Genomic DNA, 16,729 nt, shown 5'->3' with positions numbered 1-16,729 from the left:
TTTTGATATTTCACATATCCATATCTTGCTTCAAAATGAAAATTTCGAAAAAAAAGCCAACGCTTAAGCACAGATAATGTTATTATCTAAAAAATTGATGATAGGTCAAATCACTCTAGTATCAAAACTAACAGCACACTATTGAAACTAGTGAACGACAATTGGCTATATATATATATGTCATGTGTGTATAAGACGGAGACAACAAATGTATGGGTAGCGTCCTCTTAAGACTCTTGGAAATCAGTAATGTACATACGCGCAGTAACAAGTTTCTCAACTTAACGATCAAAACAGTTTCATCACGAAAGTCTCGAAAAGTCGAAGAAAATTTCCCACAGTACCCAAAGTTCGATTTTAATTTTGAAAACATTTAAATTCCTTATTCTATTTTCTGGGTTATGTAGGAAATGGATTTTCGATTTTTAGTATTGTCTAATTAATAATTCGTATAGTACCAAATTTATTTTCTTCTTTTATTTTTAATTTCCGTTCACTTTAGTGTTACTAAAAGAGGAAAAAATCCAAAATCCATTTCCTACATAACTTAGAAAAGAGAAAAAGGAACTCAAACATGATTTCAAAATTAAAATTGGATTCTAAATTCACGAAAAAACGACCCACTTACAACAGCCTTAACTAAAATCAACAAACACGGTTTTGATCAATAATTGCCATTTGTACAAATTGTAATAATTTTTATTACACAATAACATTAAAAAAATTGGTTGCCACTAAATAATTGTTTAGACACATAATTCAGTAAGTATAATATTTTAATATAATAAGTGAAATAAGGATTGTTTAATTCTATTGTTAAAAAAGTAAACTCTTTAAAAATGTATAAACAAAGACAAGCGTTTGTAAAATAAGCGTAAAACAAAATCAAATCAATGCATAATAATGTCGTCCTATCAATCAGCCCGTAAGTAATGTTTTATTGATCACAGACTGTAGCAGTAATATATTATGTTCTATGTCTAAATATAATAATATTTCAATAATCTGAGTAGCTGGTAACCACTTTGAAACGATAAAGTGTTAATTCTAAACGATTTTAACTTTTAATTACACTGTATCTCACAACATGAAGATAATATGCAGTACAATTAGAAGTATTTATAATAGCAACTAGACGTGTAATATTGTGTAATGCAACAGATATAATGTAACCAGGCGCTTTGTATAGGCATTTCTCATGCATTTCAGAGATATTGAACAGCCGCTCCGTGTATCGCCGAAACAACTCTGATAAATGTATATCGAGTATATACGTGTCTAATACTCGTGTTGTAAATTATTATTAGTCTGTACTGTATAGCATATGTAATAATTAGGTATTATTTTAATTATTATTAGTCTATACTGTATTTAATATGTAATAATTATTGTCATTATTATATTATTTTAATTATTATTAATTATTAGTAATTATTATTGTTTATATAGGAACACTACATTATCGTAGTGGCCATTTTGAAACAATATACCTAGTCAAACAATTGTTTGAAAAAGCGAAACTATACGATACATACAATATACAAATAATAAATCGCATAGGATAATTAATGGTCCCAGTTTGTCGAAAACAACACGTTTATTATACCACGTATTGATTGAAAAATAATATTATTAGGTCAACAAATCGTGTCAGGCAGGATATTAAACGTCAATCGGACGGTTTGTTCGTTGACGTAACTGCACGTCAGCAGGTGTACTGCAAGTGTGATTAAATCACCACTATCGATTTTCAGGATGACAAGACTCGTCGAACAACATTGCCATCGACAACACTCGACTTGCAGCTATATGTACCTATATAGTATACAGAAATGATGTCCAGATTTAATGGTCGAGTGTTGTTGACATCGATAATGAAACTTGGTAGGAACAAAGTAAACCACCGCGGCGTGGTTAACCGTATATAATCGGTACATATATATACATATAGGTTGGAAACTTAAGGGATGGTCAATGTACGTCCTGTACTTCCGTTTCAAGCGGCATTATATCCTTTTTTATCGATAAAAATTTTACGAAACCACAACGGTATGCTTTTTTTCCGGTTAAATAAATAGATTCGTTTCTTTCCCGTTTATCTGTTTGAATTTAACACAAAAAAAATATCGTGAACTGAAAATATAATAAATATGTTGGTATTTTAGTTGACAAAATTATAAAATAAAGAAGTTAATGAATATATGAATCAATGAGTTAGTTAATAGGGTGGTGACAAAAAAGGAAACCGAGTTCAAAATAATATCCCCGCATATGTACGTATAATATATTACCATATTATGAGAAGTCAATTTTTCAAAAAATATTTAACGATATTATAATTATAATAACGTATAAAAAATGATCTAATATAATTATGTATTATACATAAAAGTATAATATAGGTAGTATACTAATTTAGACAGTAATACAGTAAATGGTATAGGGGGAAATTTTTTTCTCGCAAAGTCGGTCAACGAAAATCGTAATAATGATTATGTAGGCAGAGAACCGGTGAAATTTAAAAAAATCAACAAAAATGTTCACTACAGATTCAGCGGCGGTGTAGTGCGATTCGCTTCCGCCGTGTGGCGTTGCCCTAATAATAATATCGTCGTCAGCTACGGTGGCGGGCGCTAGTGGTGAGAGAACACGTCTTTGCGGCGGCGGCGGCGGCACTGGTGGTGACGAGGGGACGCGGAGGGGGACGGCGGTATTATAGTGGCCGTCGACCGCCGTAACCGGCGTCAGTATACCACACTCGCTCGTTCAATCCGGTCCGCGTAGCAGGCTCATTGGTATACGCACACGCACACGCATACGTACACGCACACGCACACGCACACACGCGCAATCGTTGCAGTTCTCTCCGTCAGGTACGACATGGTCGACATCGTGCGCCGACCGGAGGCAGCAGCACAAGCGTTGTGGTGAACGCGCCCCCCGCGACATTCGGTGAAGACGACCGCCGCCGCCGTCAGTCGCCACTCGTCGACGCCGCCGCGTACCGTGCGTCTAGTCAGTGTGCGATCGTCCGCCTTTGCCGACGGTACTCGACCGTTGTTGTTGCTGTTGCTGTCGTGGTCGTGTCAGTGTTTGCTCACCGCTCGCGACAACTGCACGAGTGCAGAAATCGCTCGCACGTCTATTCGTTTGAAAAAAAATTTTCGCCGATCGCGATCTACCGTCATCGTCGATAAATTTCAATTCAGTTTTTTTTAACGCGACGACCTTTTGCCAGACGTGGAAAAAAAATATTTTTTTCCTCCACATCGCTCGAGCGCGTGTAGACTTTGAATTTTTTTTGTGCGTTTTCGTAATTTTTTTTCGATTACGTGCCGCCGTGTTCTTTGGATCGCAACGATAAATATTTTTGCAACACAATACACGTAAAATAATAAATAAACATTTGCAACATGGTGCCCAAACAAGAAACGAACCGCATCATCGACTCTCCGGATAACGAGATGGACCTGCCGATGTTTGGTTCACAACTGGTCGACGAAAACTCGACGACGCCGTACTCCGACGCCACACAGGTGCGTGTCATCTCCTTGTAAATAAATAATATTGTCTCCCCAAGTTAAACTAAACAAATTTTTTTCTGATCAAAATAATTATTTTTTACCTTAAAAAAAATAAACTTGAGCGTAGTGGTACAAACTTGTGCGTGTTTTTCCGGGTGGCAGAATCGCGCACATAAATATTTCTCCAAAATTCGTTGGTAGGTACATTATATATTATATATTCTTGATTTTTGTCGTGCGATAAAAATAACTATTATAGTTCCTAATAATAAACACGAAAATATTTTAATACTTTCGTGTAGTGGTAGTAATTGTAATAAAAAGAAAAAAACAACAACAAACAATGTTTACAAATGTGATGTTAATTCTCTGTGAGCCTCGTCAAGTATAAAATCAAAAAAACTGAAATCGCATTAATATGGCCCGATTTTGCCACACGAGAGACGCGTTTGGACGACCGTTTACGCGGCTGTTATCTTATCTGCACGCCGGCGACGCTGTGGTCTATAAAATCGTATTTCGGCTAGGGATTTTGGAGAAAAACACTTTGTTTATTTTTACTCGTTGGGGTGTAACCGAAGTTAGTTGACAAGTGGGATTTTTTTTAGATAACAACAATCTTGTATTTTTCACCCATATCCTAAACTAATGTTTTCTGAAAATTCGAAATACCTTGAGGAAAAAACGCACACAATTATTTGTGTACAAGTGTGTGCATGAGTTGCACATTGCGCAAAATAAAATTACAACATTTTTAAAAATCGTAATTTTTTTATTTTTGTATGTTTCTACGAGTTAAAAATTAACAGTGAAAATTAATATATTATTCTGATCTATAATAATAATCTGTTAGCCCGTAAAAATTAATCGCAAAAAAATTATTTAAAATGTTGTAACTACTTATTAATTATTTATCGATTTTTTTCGGAAGTATTCGTGTTATAATACAATTAGTTCTTAAAATATCAAACCTGAACGATAATTCAAACTAATAAAACCGATCCATACGAATACTGAACAAATTAATTTTGATCATTTTCAATAAAAACGAATTACAGTACCTAATTAAAATTATAAGATTTTAATTTCAATATACCTACCTAACTAATATTTATACCGAAAAAATGTATTGGTACGTAAAACATACTTATTATTAATTATTTCAATAAAATTTGATCTGCTATACCTATCCAACTTATACAATTTTGTTTAGAATTTTATATGTATAATTGTATTCCATTAGGTACCTACTTTATTTTTCCAAATGTAGCAAGTGTAAACATTTACCCGGAAACAAATTTGTTAACACGGTTTATAGTTTTGTCCGTGAGTGTTAAAATATTTAATCAAAAGACCTTGGTTCTATGCCGTATATGGCAAAACTCTTTACCCGGCAGTTTTATTAAAACAAAATAAAAAGATAAGATAAAATTGATTCTTTTCAACTATCATTTCAGATAATATCATTAAAAATAAAAAATATCACGATTTTATAATATATGTATTTTATTATTTATAGTTAGGAAATTTAAAGGCCTGACTATTATTACATTTGTATAACGTCCAATTTTATTCGTTTTTTTTTTATCCTAACTGATTATCGAGTGCAATTCGAAGTCTTATAATAATTTAATGTCGTCATAAAATAAACTAAAAATAATTTGTTTAATCTAAAAAAATATATTAAATAATATGTAGGTACCTATGTAGGTAATTATTAAAACATGATCATAATATTTCCGGTAATGGTGTTTGTAACATATTTTGCAAAACTCCACTCAAGGTTTGGGATAAAAATTATTATATTATTTCATTTTTTATTATTATTGTTATTAATTTTCGTTATCAAGTACGTAGATCACGTACACCGGTAAGAGAAGTGTGAGCAAGGTGTGTGCGTATGCGTATCGCGGTCGGATCACGTTCGTATTTTTTTCTCTTCCCGATATTTGCCGGAAGATACTCGCATAGGAAGATTCCGGCCGGCTGTGTTCTCTCCCTCCAGACGTGATTCCGAAAATTTATTTTTACAAAATTCCATTATCAATCCGCCGGTGGACTCCTTGACGATCGAAAAATTTCCTATATCAAACGTAGATAATAATACTAATAATATTATTATACAATACGTTTTTTCCACGTTCATTAGGACACGGTAGAAGTCGGCCGGTGATAGATAGATATTATTATGTAGAATTTGTTTTTTCCTCCGGTCGAGATTAAAAATTGAGTATTGCCGGGGAATAGGTACCGCGGCAGCGAACTTTGATGATTGGAGCGAGGGGGTCGCGGGTGCACAGATAGACAGGTGGTTGCCCCGTCCGAAGGTTGTTGTGTAGATATTATGTGTGTGTGTGTGTGTGTGTGCGCGCGCGCAATGAGTCATTCGCCTTTTCCGCGTGACCGTCGTCGGCTTCGGGGGCGGGTGGGGAAGCGCTCCGTGAGGTTGCGGGCGTACTATAGCGAGCGCGCCTCGTTAATGACCTTGAGTTGTTACACAACACCGCGCCGCCATCCCACCGACCGACCGTTCGCTCGCACGACGCCTTGACAGTGAAAGTAACCGCCGCCGCCGGGCACCAAGCGCCGCGCGCACGCGGGAGCACCGCACACATAATATTGGCAATGTTGTTATTATTTTTATTATTATTGCTGTTAGCGCTATGTGTTACCATTTTACACAGCCGCTCCTCCAATTCGATGGTAATAATTATTACAGTGGCATCATAATATATTGATATTATACTCATGTCAAGGGGGGGGGGGGTCTGCCCCGGTATGTTTAAGACCCCGAGTTGTCCGATCCCACAGACGGCGGCCCGCAAAAATAAAATAAGTTTCAATTAAAATGTACATTGATGTATGATAATAAAGATGATTTAATACTTTCAGGCATTAGGTACCTGTATTTTTTGTACATCACGATTTTTAGATAGATTTCTAGTTTTATGAACATTCATTATTTTTATAATGTGGACCAAAAACAATGAACATGACAATTCAACTGTTACAGTCGGGGGCGTTGGTCGGGAAAATCGTAGATTGTACAGATAGCAAAAATAATGGGAAGAACAATCATATTTTATTATGTTTAAAAAGACCAATCAAACATTTTATCCTGCATAGTAAAACCTGAAATTATGCCATTAAATTGTTATACTCACCGTCTCTCAATATTGTTTTTTAACAGCAAAATATGTATTAAGTACTAACGAAATTTTTATTTATTTATTTATTTATTTATTATTTATTTATTTATTCACACGCGTTTTGCCAACGAATACTATCGTTATTATTGCCGTTTGACGTGCGCGTTCGTAAGAATATAATATATAATTTAATATTAATAATATTGTGTAATAATACGTTATCACTTCGTCGTCCGAAGATGAAAACAACAATTAATGATATTTTATATAATACCTACCTATTATTATTGTTGCGGTTACGAGTGAAAATGTGACCAATTTTTACTAATCATGTGAATTTTTTTTCTTTCTCTCTTGTTACAGACGAAAAAGAACAATCCAAATCACATCAAACGGCCAATGAACGCGTTCATGGTGTGGTCACAACTTGAAAGACGCAAGATATGTAATGATCAACCGGACATGCACAACGCGGAGATATCGAAGATGCTCGGTGTGAGGTGGAAAAAGCTGACCGATGAACAGCGGAAACCGTTCATTGAGGAGGCCGAGAAGCTGAGACTGATGCACCTCAAAGAGTACCCGAACTACAAGTACAGGCCACGCAAGAGGACGCCAAAGAACGGCAGTGGTAACGCGACCAACACGTCTGCTCCGGTCACGATCGCGAAGACCACCACGACGGCTGCGGCTCAGTCAAAGTTCCGGAAGAACATGTGCAAAAAGTTCGGCAACGCTATGACAGTGTCCAGCCGCGTCGCGTCTGCCCTTAACTCGGGGACGGTGCGCGTGCTGGAGACATGCAGGACCACGGAACCGACACCAGTGGGATTGCTCCAAGACAACACCACTTCATCGACATCGTCGTCAAAATCTTTCGTCCGGCGCAACGGCATCATACAGGTGAACAGGATGAGTCCGGTGAACCCGGATCGGCTCAAGTATCACTTCACGATCGATACGGCCAAGGGCAACAGTTCCAAGGATGCGGCCGAGGTGCGCGTGCCCGCTTCGGTACACGCCAAGGTGCCGACCAGCCCGACGTGCGACTCTCCTAACTCGCCGGAGAGCGCCACGTTCTACGACGACTCGCCGCTGACGTGCAGCTTCGACGTCGTCAAGCCGCTCAAAATCAAGTTGCTCAACACGTCGCTCAACACATCGGCCACGATCACGGTGCTGGCCGACGTAGACGACGATGACTGCAACGAGGACTGCGACAACAACAGCGCCAACGCCAACGCCATGTTGCTCAGTCCCAGTTCGGCCGCATCGCTCATGTCCGCCCGACAGATGGACCAGCAGCTCCACCAGCAACACCACCACCAGCAGCACAACCACCTAAACAATCAGTCGTCGGCCGATCTGCTCGCCCGGACCCTGATGAAGGACGATCACCTGCTGATCAAGGCTGAACCCTCGCACCCGTCGCCGTCTTCGTCCTCCGTCGCTCAGTCGTCGTATTTTTCCGTCAAACAGGAACCGATGGACTGCGAGTCGGAAACGGCCGCGCTGGGCCGCGTCGGCGAGAATCCATCGCTGGCCGACCTCGAGTGCCTGGATGACCTCATCCAGATGCCGTCCGACTTCAAGATGGACATCGATTGCCTGTCATCCGACATGGACAACGGCTCCGTCCGGCAGAGCTCGCACCTCGAGTTCACGTGCACGTCCGACATGACCGACATACTGTCCCACATGGGCGTCACCCCCGACTGGGAGGACGTGCGGGGCATCATCAACGACTGCTAAATGCGCAGGGGCAGAGGAGAAGAAAACGCGCGCCCCTACCGCTGTAGCCCCGAAAATCATTCGTCCCCACCAACCACACCCGCCGCCGTCGTCGTCGTCGTCGTTCAACATTATAATAATTCGACCGCCGCCACTATACTACCCCTTAAAAAAAAACACATACACACAATTTATTATTAATTTAAACGTAAATACAAAAACACGAAGTCCTCCGCTGTGATTGGTTATAATTTTTTTTTTTTAAGTTAATTTATTCATTCTATTACGTTTTCCTCTTTTCGTCGTATTATGATATTATGTTATATTTATTCTACATATACGTACGCGTGTAAGTATGTATTGTGCGCGCGTGTAATATATATTATATACCTAAATATGAAAATCTATACAAAGCAGAAAAAAAACAATACTCATGTAAAAACCCGACGTGCTTGCGTTTGGAGTAATAAATCACACATACACACACACACACACAATATGTAAGTTTTTACTGTCCGTTTGTTTTTGTATACGTCTTCTAGATATTATATAATATGTATATTTGCATAAAATTATATTATTATTACTACTACAGTACTACTATTACTATACAACTGCAGTTGCCACTATTATGTTTTTATACATTCGTATACACACACAGTACTGGTCGGCGGCAGACGACAATCGGAATTAATTTCACTCTTATCGTGTAAATAATAATATATAATACGACTTTTTTATACTGTCGAACGATACGTGTCGAATATTTCATTGTAAATTTATATACAACATATATATATATATATATATATAAATATTATATTAAATATAAAAACGACGTGACTTTTTTTTATATTTATTTCGCTCGTAAAACGCGTAAAATTCGTCAAAAATTGTGATGTCTCGACGTTTATTTTTTAAGTTTGTCGTGTATTCGTAAAAAAAAAATAATAATGATATTATATTATATGTATTTGGATTACTTCTGAATCGCTTTCTAAATTTTTTTGAACACGACTAACGTAATATTGTAAAAATATTATATTGTATGCTAGTAACTAGAGCCTCAGTAGACAATAATGATAATAATAATATTCGCTTCGTAATCTTTAAATGTTTTTTTTTTTTTACTCCAAGTGTGAACATTTTGTTTAGGTGTTTTTATATATTCATATATAACATATTATATTTTAATCATTATCACGTTGTACTATAAAAATTAATTATACTGTTGCTTAAGTGTTGTTAAATATAGGGTGCTTCCATTTGTATAATCATTATGAAAATTATAAAAAGCAAAAAAAATTATAATATATGTATGTGTGAATATGTATATATACATATATATACGCATATGCGTGAGTATGTAATATGTATGTTTATGTGTGTATATTATATATTATGAAAATCTTGTGTCCGAATTAGAAAGAGGAATGTTTTCAACGTCATATTTTTTTTTATGCTTTGGCTATAGATACTTACACATTATAAGCGTATTTTGATTTACCTGTATTTTTTATTCAAATTCAAAAGTAAAAAAAAAAAAAAATAAACGATAATTCGATTTTTACCTATAACAATAATACATCGTGTAAAATAAAATACCATGTACATAAATGAAGAGAAACGAGGGCGCGCGATACGGTGGTGTTTGTATCATTTTTACCATTTGAATCCCACGAGTCATTTTGTACTAATTAAAATCCCTAAAATTTATATGATCTCATACAAACAAAAAAAAATATTTTTTTTTTTTTTTATATAATTTAAATATATAACTTCCACAACTTTTTCTGAACGTAATTAATAAAACACGATGAATACTTGTTCGGCAAAGCATTTATATAGATTGTTTTGTAATGAATAATTTTTTTTCCTTATATTTGCCCTTTAATAATATTTTGAAGTGCAAGGATATTAGACACTATATAGTCATGTTTAATCATATATATATATATATATTTTTTTTTTATACAAATGTAAAATGTATGACATATTATATGTATGTACCCGGTACTTATATATATTATGTATATATCAAGGTATTTAAAAAAAAAAAATAAATAATAAAAAAACGAAAAAAAATACAAGGTCTAATATTATACATTATATTATTATTCACCTTATTATTATCATTATTATTATTATTATTACTATTATATTGTTTTCTATATATATGTATTAGCGTTATAAGTACATATGATTAAACCTCCCCCTCCCCGAACTTTCTTATTTCGATTTTATATACTTATATATTAGTTGGTTTATTATTATTAAAATACATAATATTATGTACATAATGATGTGTACGATGTGAATGTGTTGTATATAGATTTACTCATTGTACATTATTACAGGTAGACTTTACGGTACTGTACCTATAATATATTGTTCGCAAGTAAATCGGTATAATGATGTTAAGAAGTTTAACACTATTTTTTTTTATTATTATTATTATTATTATTATTATTTGTGCATCGCGTTATTTTATATAAATAAAAAAAACGAACGCGCGCGCTTGTACAAAAAATACATTATAAAAGTATAATCTTTTTTTATATCTTAAAATTATATTTATATAATTGTTAATCGATTGTGTTTTTTGTTTTTATATCCGACTTTCCTTCTAAATATCCTTCATCCGAAAATCTTTTTTACCATCTCCAAAAAAAAAATACATGCGGTCATCGAGTATAGGGTACACTCGGGGTGTTCCGATGATGGGAGGAGGGCAACGAATCAAACTAATTCGTACAATTTTTCCGAAAATAGCAAACAATAATTGTTGCCGTCGAATAAATCATCAACAAAAAGTACCTACAACAATCACCTCGCAAAGTGTAGCGACGACAGCCATTAAAAAAAAATTCAAGTCATACGTGTGACCATGTTTTATTTCATGGTTTTACAATAGTGGTATTAATTAGTAATGCGTGGTAAATAAAAAATATCTGGCGTGGTGTCGTCTCACGTTTAATCGCACCCGACTCCCGAATTGATTTGCCAAAACTCGAATAAAATAATCGGGGCTGTGTTCAACAATTTCCCGCGATGTCTGTCAAAATTAAATCTGAATAAAAGTAATTTAAATGTCGTCATTATAGTTATATCACGCAGTGTGGTATATTATATTTTTTTTTACATAGGTTTACTCATTATGCTGCCGTCGATAGAAATAATAAATATTACTTTTTATATGTTTTTAATATACCATAAAAATATAATTACATTAATAATCACTCAGTCGTAATATCAGAGGTACTTGCATGTTATTATTATTATTTTGAACGGCGTAGTTGGCGTACTTATTCGAAAGTGCCAGATCGACAACAATAACATGTACAATATTGTTGTTGCGTACAATGTTTTTGGTAAGCGTACAAAGTTGTAACATAACTTAAATACGCGCTACCTATTATTTATTTATTTATATACTATAAAGTATATGTATAAATATATTAATCTAAAACTATTATTGAACGCGTGCAGCATCAACCTAACGCGTGACTGCGGTGTGTTTGTTATTATTAATTATTGTCGAGATGGCCGCGTGTATCGATTTCGAACATTTATTATTTTTGTTTACCGTTTCAATGACGAAGTTTGTTTTACCCAATAATAATATATTGTTTTATACGTAATATTATTATTATTGTATAATGGCGCGTGGTGCAGTGTTGTCTGTGTGTGTGCCGCCGCCGTCGTCCTAGTATTATAATATGTACACGCGGAGACGCGACGTCTTCGCATTCCGTAAAAGTGTAATTCACTCGACCGTGTGCCAAAAGAAATAGGAAAAAAAATCGCGTGTACGTAATAAAAAATAATAATATGTAAAAAATATTGTAATGCGCACTCGGGGAAATCATTACGCACGCGTACGGAGGGCGGCGACGAGATTGTTTTTAATCGTTATTTTTAATAAACCGGAATATTATGATATAAACGCGCGACAAGGTTTTTGCATATTATACGGAGAAAATCTGCAGATCGAATTTATTGTTGTTGTAACAACATATTATCTTGACCAACAAAACTTTACTATTATTTTCGAGTCAGTTTCTCGTGACTTCGATTGTTTCACAATTTTGTTGACCACGCAGACACATAGAAGACGTAACATCAAAATTATTAATCGGCTGATTATTTACCATTTGAAACATATTATATACAACAGTCGATAGTACTACTCTCGAAAATATCGGGATAATGGGACCCTTGGAAAATGGCTACGTAGAGCTATGTGCGGCTCTGTCGATGGGTATACTTCATTAATCATTAGTGTCTGATTATTCAGGGTAGTTAGGTATTATTTTAAAGTAGCACACTCATTAGTTCGAAAGCTAGCGTATTTTTTAATATTTTGTTAAAAAAACGACATTTATGAAAAACTTTAATATATAATATTATCATCGTTAAAATGTTAAGTTGTTTTTTTTTACTTTTATAATTGACGATATTCATTTTTTATTTCCTGTTATTCAGAAGCAAAATATTTGATGGTGTATTTCAATATATTAAAATCAAATTTTGAATGAGAATCATATTGTAGGACATAGGTAACTCATATAGTTTAAACTTTATAGGAAACCGATTTTCGAGTATATGAACTTTTTACTAGTAAAAATTTAAATAAACTTTTTAAAAAAACATAGTCTATTACAAGGTCAAAATATACACACAAAACATACAAATATTCAGTCACTATGAGTCAAAGTATATTTAACCATTTAAAATGTATTTTCTCCGAAGTACACCTAATAAATAACTGCGAATCGTAATGGTTTTCGATGTTAATAATTATGGATCGCTTAAAGTCTACTTTATTGCAGTCTTGATTTATATATACGCTTAAAAGATGATTCGAGATTTTAAAATGGTATTTATTCCATAACCTAATTTAAGTAATTATATATTGACAATAAAACTAATACTATAATATGCTGAAAACAAAAATATCTATATTAATATTATAAAAAAAAGTTTAAAAAAATATGTAAAATAAATTGGTATTATTGTAATAAGATTGATTTAAATCGTGCACATTTGTCACATTTCAAATAGTTTATTCTAATAAATATAATATACATTTCCACGCTAACATTAAACATGTCCGCTAATCTTTCGAGTTAAAATAGTTAATTTAAAGAGTGAAGTGGTGTGACAGGTGAACCCAATGCATCTTAACCTATTATTGTTGAATTCAAATTCTACATAATATGCATTACAGACTACAGTTGTAGTGGCCTGTTCAATGACGAGATACACTCGAAATCTACCATACTGCAGATGAATAAGTATGTCGGTTTTTATATTGTATAGGTAATACTTAAAATCAGAAAATAGATTCTAAAAGAAATAATAAAAGATTTTCTAAAAGAAAATTTTGTATAAAATTAATATTCTTTGAAAAATGTATGCAAATTACCGTGTTATACTTGATTTTTTTTCTTTGTACGGTAGATCATTAAATCAAGTATATAAATATATTTAAAGTTTGAATTTTAAAAAAATGTAACGAGGTTGTTATGGTAACTTAATTAATCATAGATTTTTTGGGGAAACCTAGGTCTGTAACGCGAAATCAAAACGTTATTATAACATTAAATCTTTGTATTTTTTTTTGGTTGCCATGGAAATTATAACTCGAAATAGGCTACGAAAAATAGATCAGAAAATGAAAGATGTATCCAGCTCAAAAGCATACCTATATTATAATATAATTGATATTTATTATGAGCTGGCGCTATCGTACCTATATAACTACCTATATATAAATAAAAACAGACTGTATACACATGACACAATTGTTACTATTTCGATATGTGCATATAATTATATAAGGACCGGATAATCGAGAAAATTTGTATAGAAATTATTACTAAGCGGTTGAGACGAACTAATAACTAATAACATTAAGTACTAAAATTTCAATGAAAAAAATAAACAAAATTCAAAAAATTCTATATCGTAAATACCTATCTTCGAAAATCGATTTTTATAATATAGTGTGTATCGAGACTATTTGACAAATATAGCAACGTTTGCAATGGCAATTTGTTAAATAGTCCTGTTACACCTTATATACATTATAAGAAAAAATGCATTAAAATCTGTTGCCTATACGGCTATACGGTATACCTATAACAGAAACGACGATTTTAAGTGCTGGTGTCTCGGAAGATTGAAATTTAAAATAGATTTTTAAATACGTTTACTTCGTCGTGAAAAACTATATACAGCAGGCATACCTACGTCATGTTCTATGGTAAATTTGGGACCGTCCGACTATGTATGTACATACTATAATATATATATATTTATATTATTATTATTATTATTATTATAATTATTGTATGTAATGAGATGACATTGATTTGCATATACGCGGTGTAGTAGATTGGCACCACTTCAGAACATATTTTAAAATATCGTGTTAATATTTTTTGTTCTGATTATCAATTTGCCACAAATTTCATTTTGACCACACATAATTGGGAATAATATTGTGAAATGAACCCGTTGAATTGTTTTCGTGGTAAGTACGTGCAAAATAAAAGTTGCCTAGTCGTAATTTGTTGTGGCACCACGCGGACTGAACTTCTGAAGGTCGAAACCTCGTGCAGTGCATTAAAAACTAGTCCTCCTGACACGCGCAAAAAATAAAGTTTTCAGCTTTTTTTCGCGTTGCTAATTGCTATTATAGTTAAGTATATACGCTAATCTATACACATTTTTTCCCTCGTCATTCGTAGTGTATAATATTATGATAGTGTTCACGGAAAAATATAAAAATGAAAACTGAAGCTTATTTTCATGGAGTTGAAGGGTTGATTGCACAGCGTCGGACGGCGTTAATTCAATAAACGGTTCATAACAATTAGGTTATAGTTAATACGGTTTATATTTATTACCTAATAGTAAATTAGGTAGTACGTAGCTATACACATATTATATTATTCCATTATGCAAATGTGTATAGGTGTGGCGTTCATATTATATATGTGTATATAATACGATATACCAATGGCGTATTAATAATACATATTATTATAAATGTATAAGTATACGTAGACTGTGCCATGTGTAACCGATTAAAAAAAAACTCACTGATTGTATAACCAATATTAAACATTTTATCAGGCACGGTGAAAAATTGCAGAACATATATATTATTATATTAATATAATAGACATAGGCGCAAATTGAGGGGGATGGGGGGTTAAGTCACCAAAAAACATAGGGCATACAATTTCAAAATGCTATATTGCAATGGTGTTGCTTGTCTTTAATATATTCAGCCCCTCCAAGTCGAAAGTTGACATTTTGCCTATGATAATAGATACGTTTTAGTATTATTATATTTATTAGGTACTAGGTATATAATATATATATGTACAAATCGTCTTCTGCGGAGCGACGTTAATTGACATATCTCCGCGCGCATATGCTCATAATATATTTTATTATTGTACATGAGGCAAGCACCTAAAAGTAATGTATTATATATTATATATTATACACCTTCCTACGGTGTACACAGATCGGTCCCGAGTTAAGGTAACGAAAAAAAAACCACAAAACACGATATACATTTTTATAGATAATATATAATTATATTATTTATCGGTACGTTTCACGGCAAGTATACAAGTACATGCATGGTGTATGATCAGCGAGGCGATCCAGAGATTTACGACTATTAAGCGTGTTGTTGGGTACGCGCGAAATATTTGCAAATAACCTGCACATGCGGTAGTAATATTTATCTTTGATATCGACTCGCGTATTATTTTATTTTTATTAAATATACGGAATAAACCCTTTGAACATATTATATACACATTATACATATCTATTTACACATTAATTGTACAAATTATGATAAATAATAAATTAATAGCTATACAGTAAATTATTTGCAAAAAAGAAACGAAGGGTCAACATTGGCATTTGACATCATGCGTGTAATAGGCTCATTTTTAAGGTAATTAGTGGAGGCGAATGGAATATAAAAATGAGCAACAGATCGGGAATGACGTTGAGGAACTTTAAAACAAATTAAGGAAAGTAAATAGGGAGAGTCAATATTACCGTGTAATAAACTATTCAGGAACTTAATGCCCGAGATCCGTCTACGCTCAGCTTGTGAAACCAGCCCTAGTTGAGAAGCAACTGGTCCATAGTTGTGGGGCTCACAGGGGATATTCAACCTAAAACTAGCATACCTCATACATTTGCGCTGAACCCTTTCAAGCCTAAGAGAGTCATTGAGATCATGCGGATCCCAAATAACTGCACCATACTCAACTATAGGTCGAACAA

General features: G+C 33.8%; 1 protein-coding gene across 1 annotated transcript; it reads left to right on the top strand.

The window, feature by feature from the left end:
• Nucleotides 1-2,742: 2,742 nt before the first annotated feature.
• On the top strand, nucleotides 2,743-9,976 carry LOC100571300. Its single transcript, XM_003246127.4, has 2 exons — nucleotides 2,743-3,536; nucleotides 7,037-9,976. Exons 1-2 carry the CDS (start codon nucleotides 3,414-3,416, stop codon nucleotides 8,423-8,425), a joined length of 1,512 nt encoding a protein of 503 aa, XP_003246175.1. The 5' UTR covers nucleotides 2,743-3,413; the 3' UTR covers nucleotides 8,426-9,976.
• Nucleotides 9,977-16,729: the final 6,753 nt, after the last annotated feature.

Source organism: Acyrthosiphon pisum, chromosome A1 (assembly GCF_005508785.2).
Source record: "Acyrthosiphon pisum isolate AL4f chromosome A1, pea_aphid_22Mar2018_4r6ur, whole genome shotgun sequence".
Lineage (NCBI taxonomy): Eukaryota > Metazoa > Arthropoda > Insecta > Hemiptera > Aphididae > Acyrthosiphon > Acyrthosiphon pisum.
This window is presented reverse-complemented; position numbering and strand designations above follow the sequence as displayed.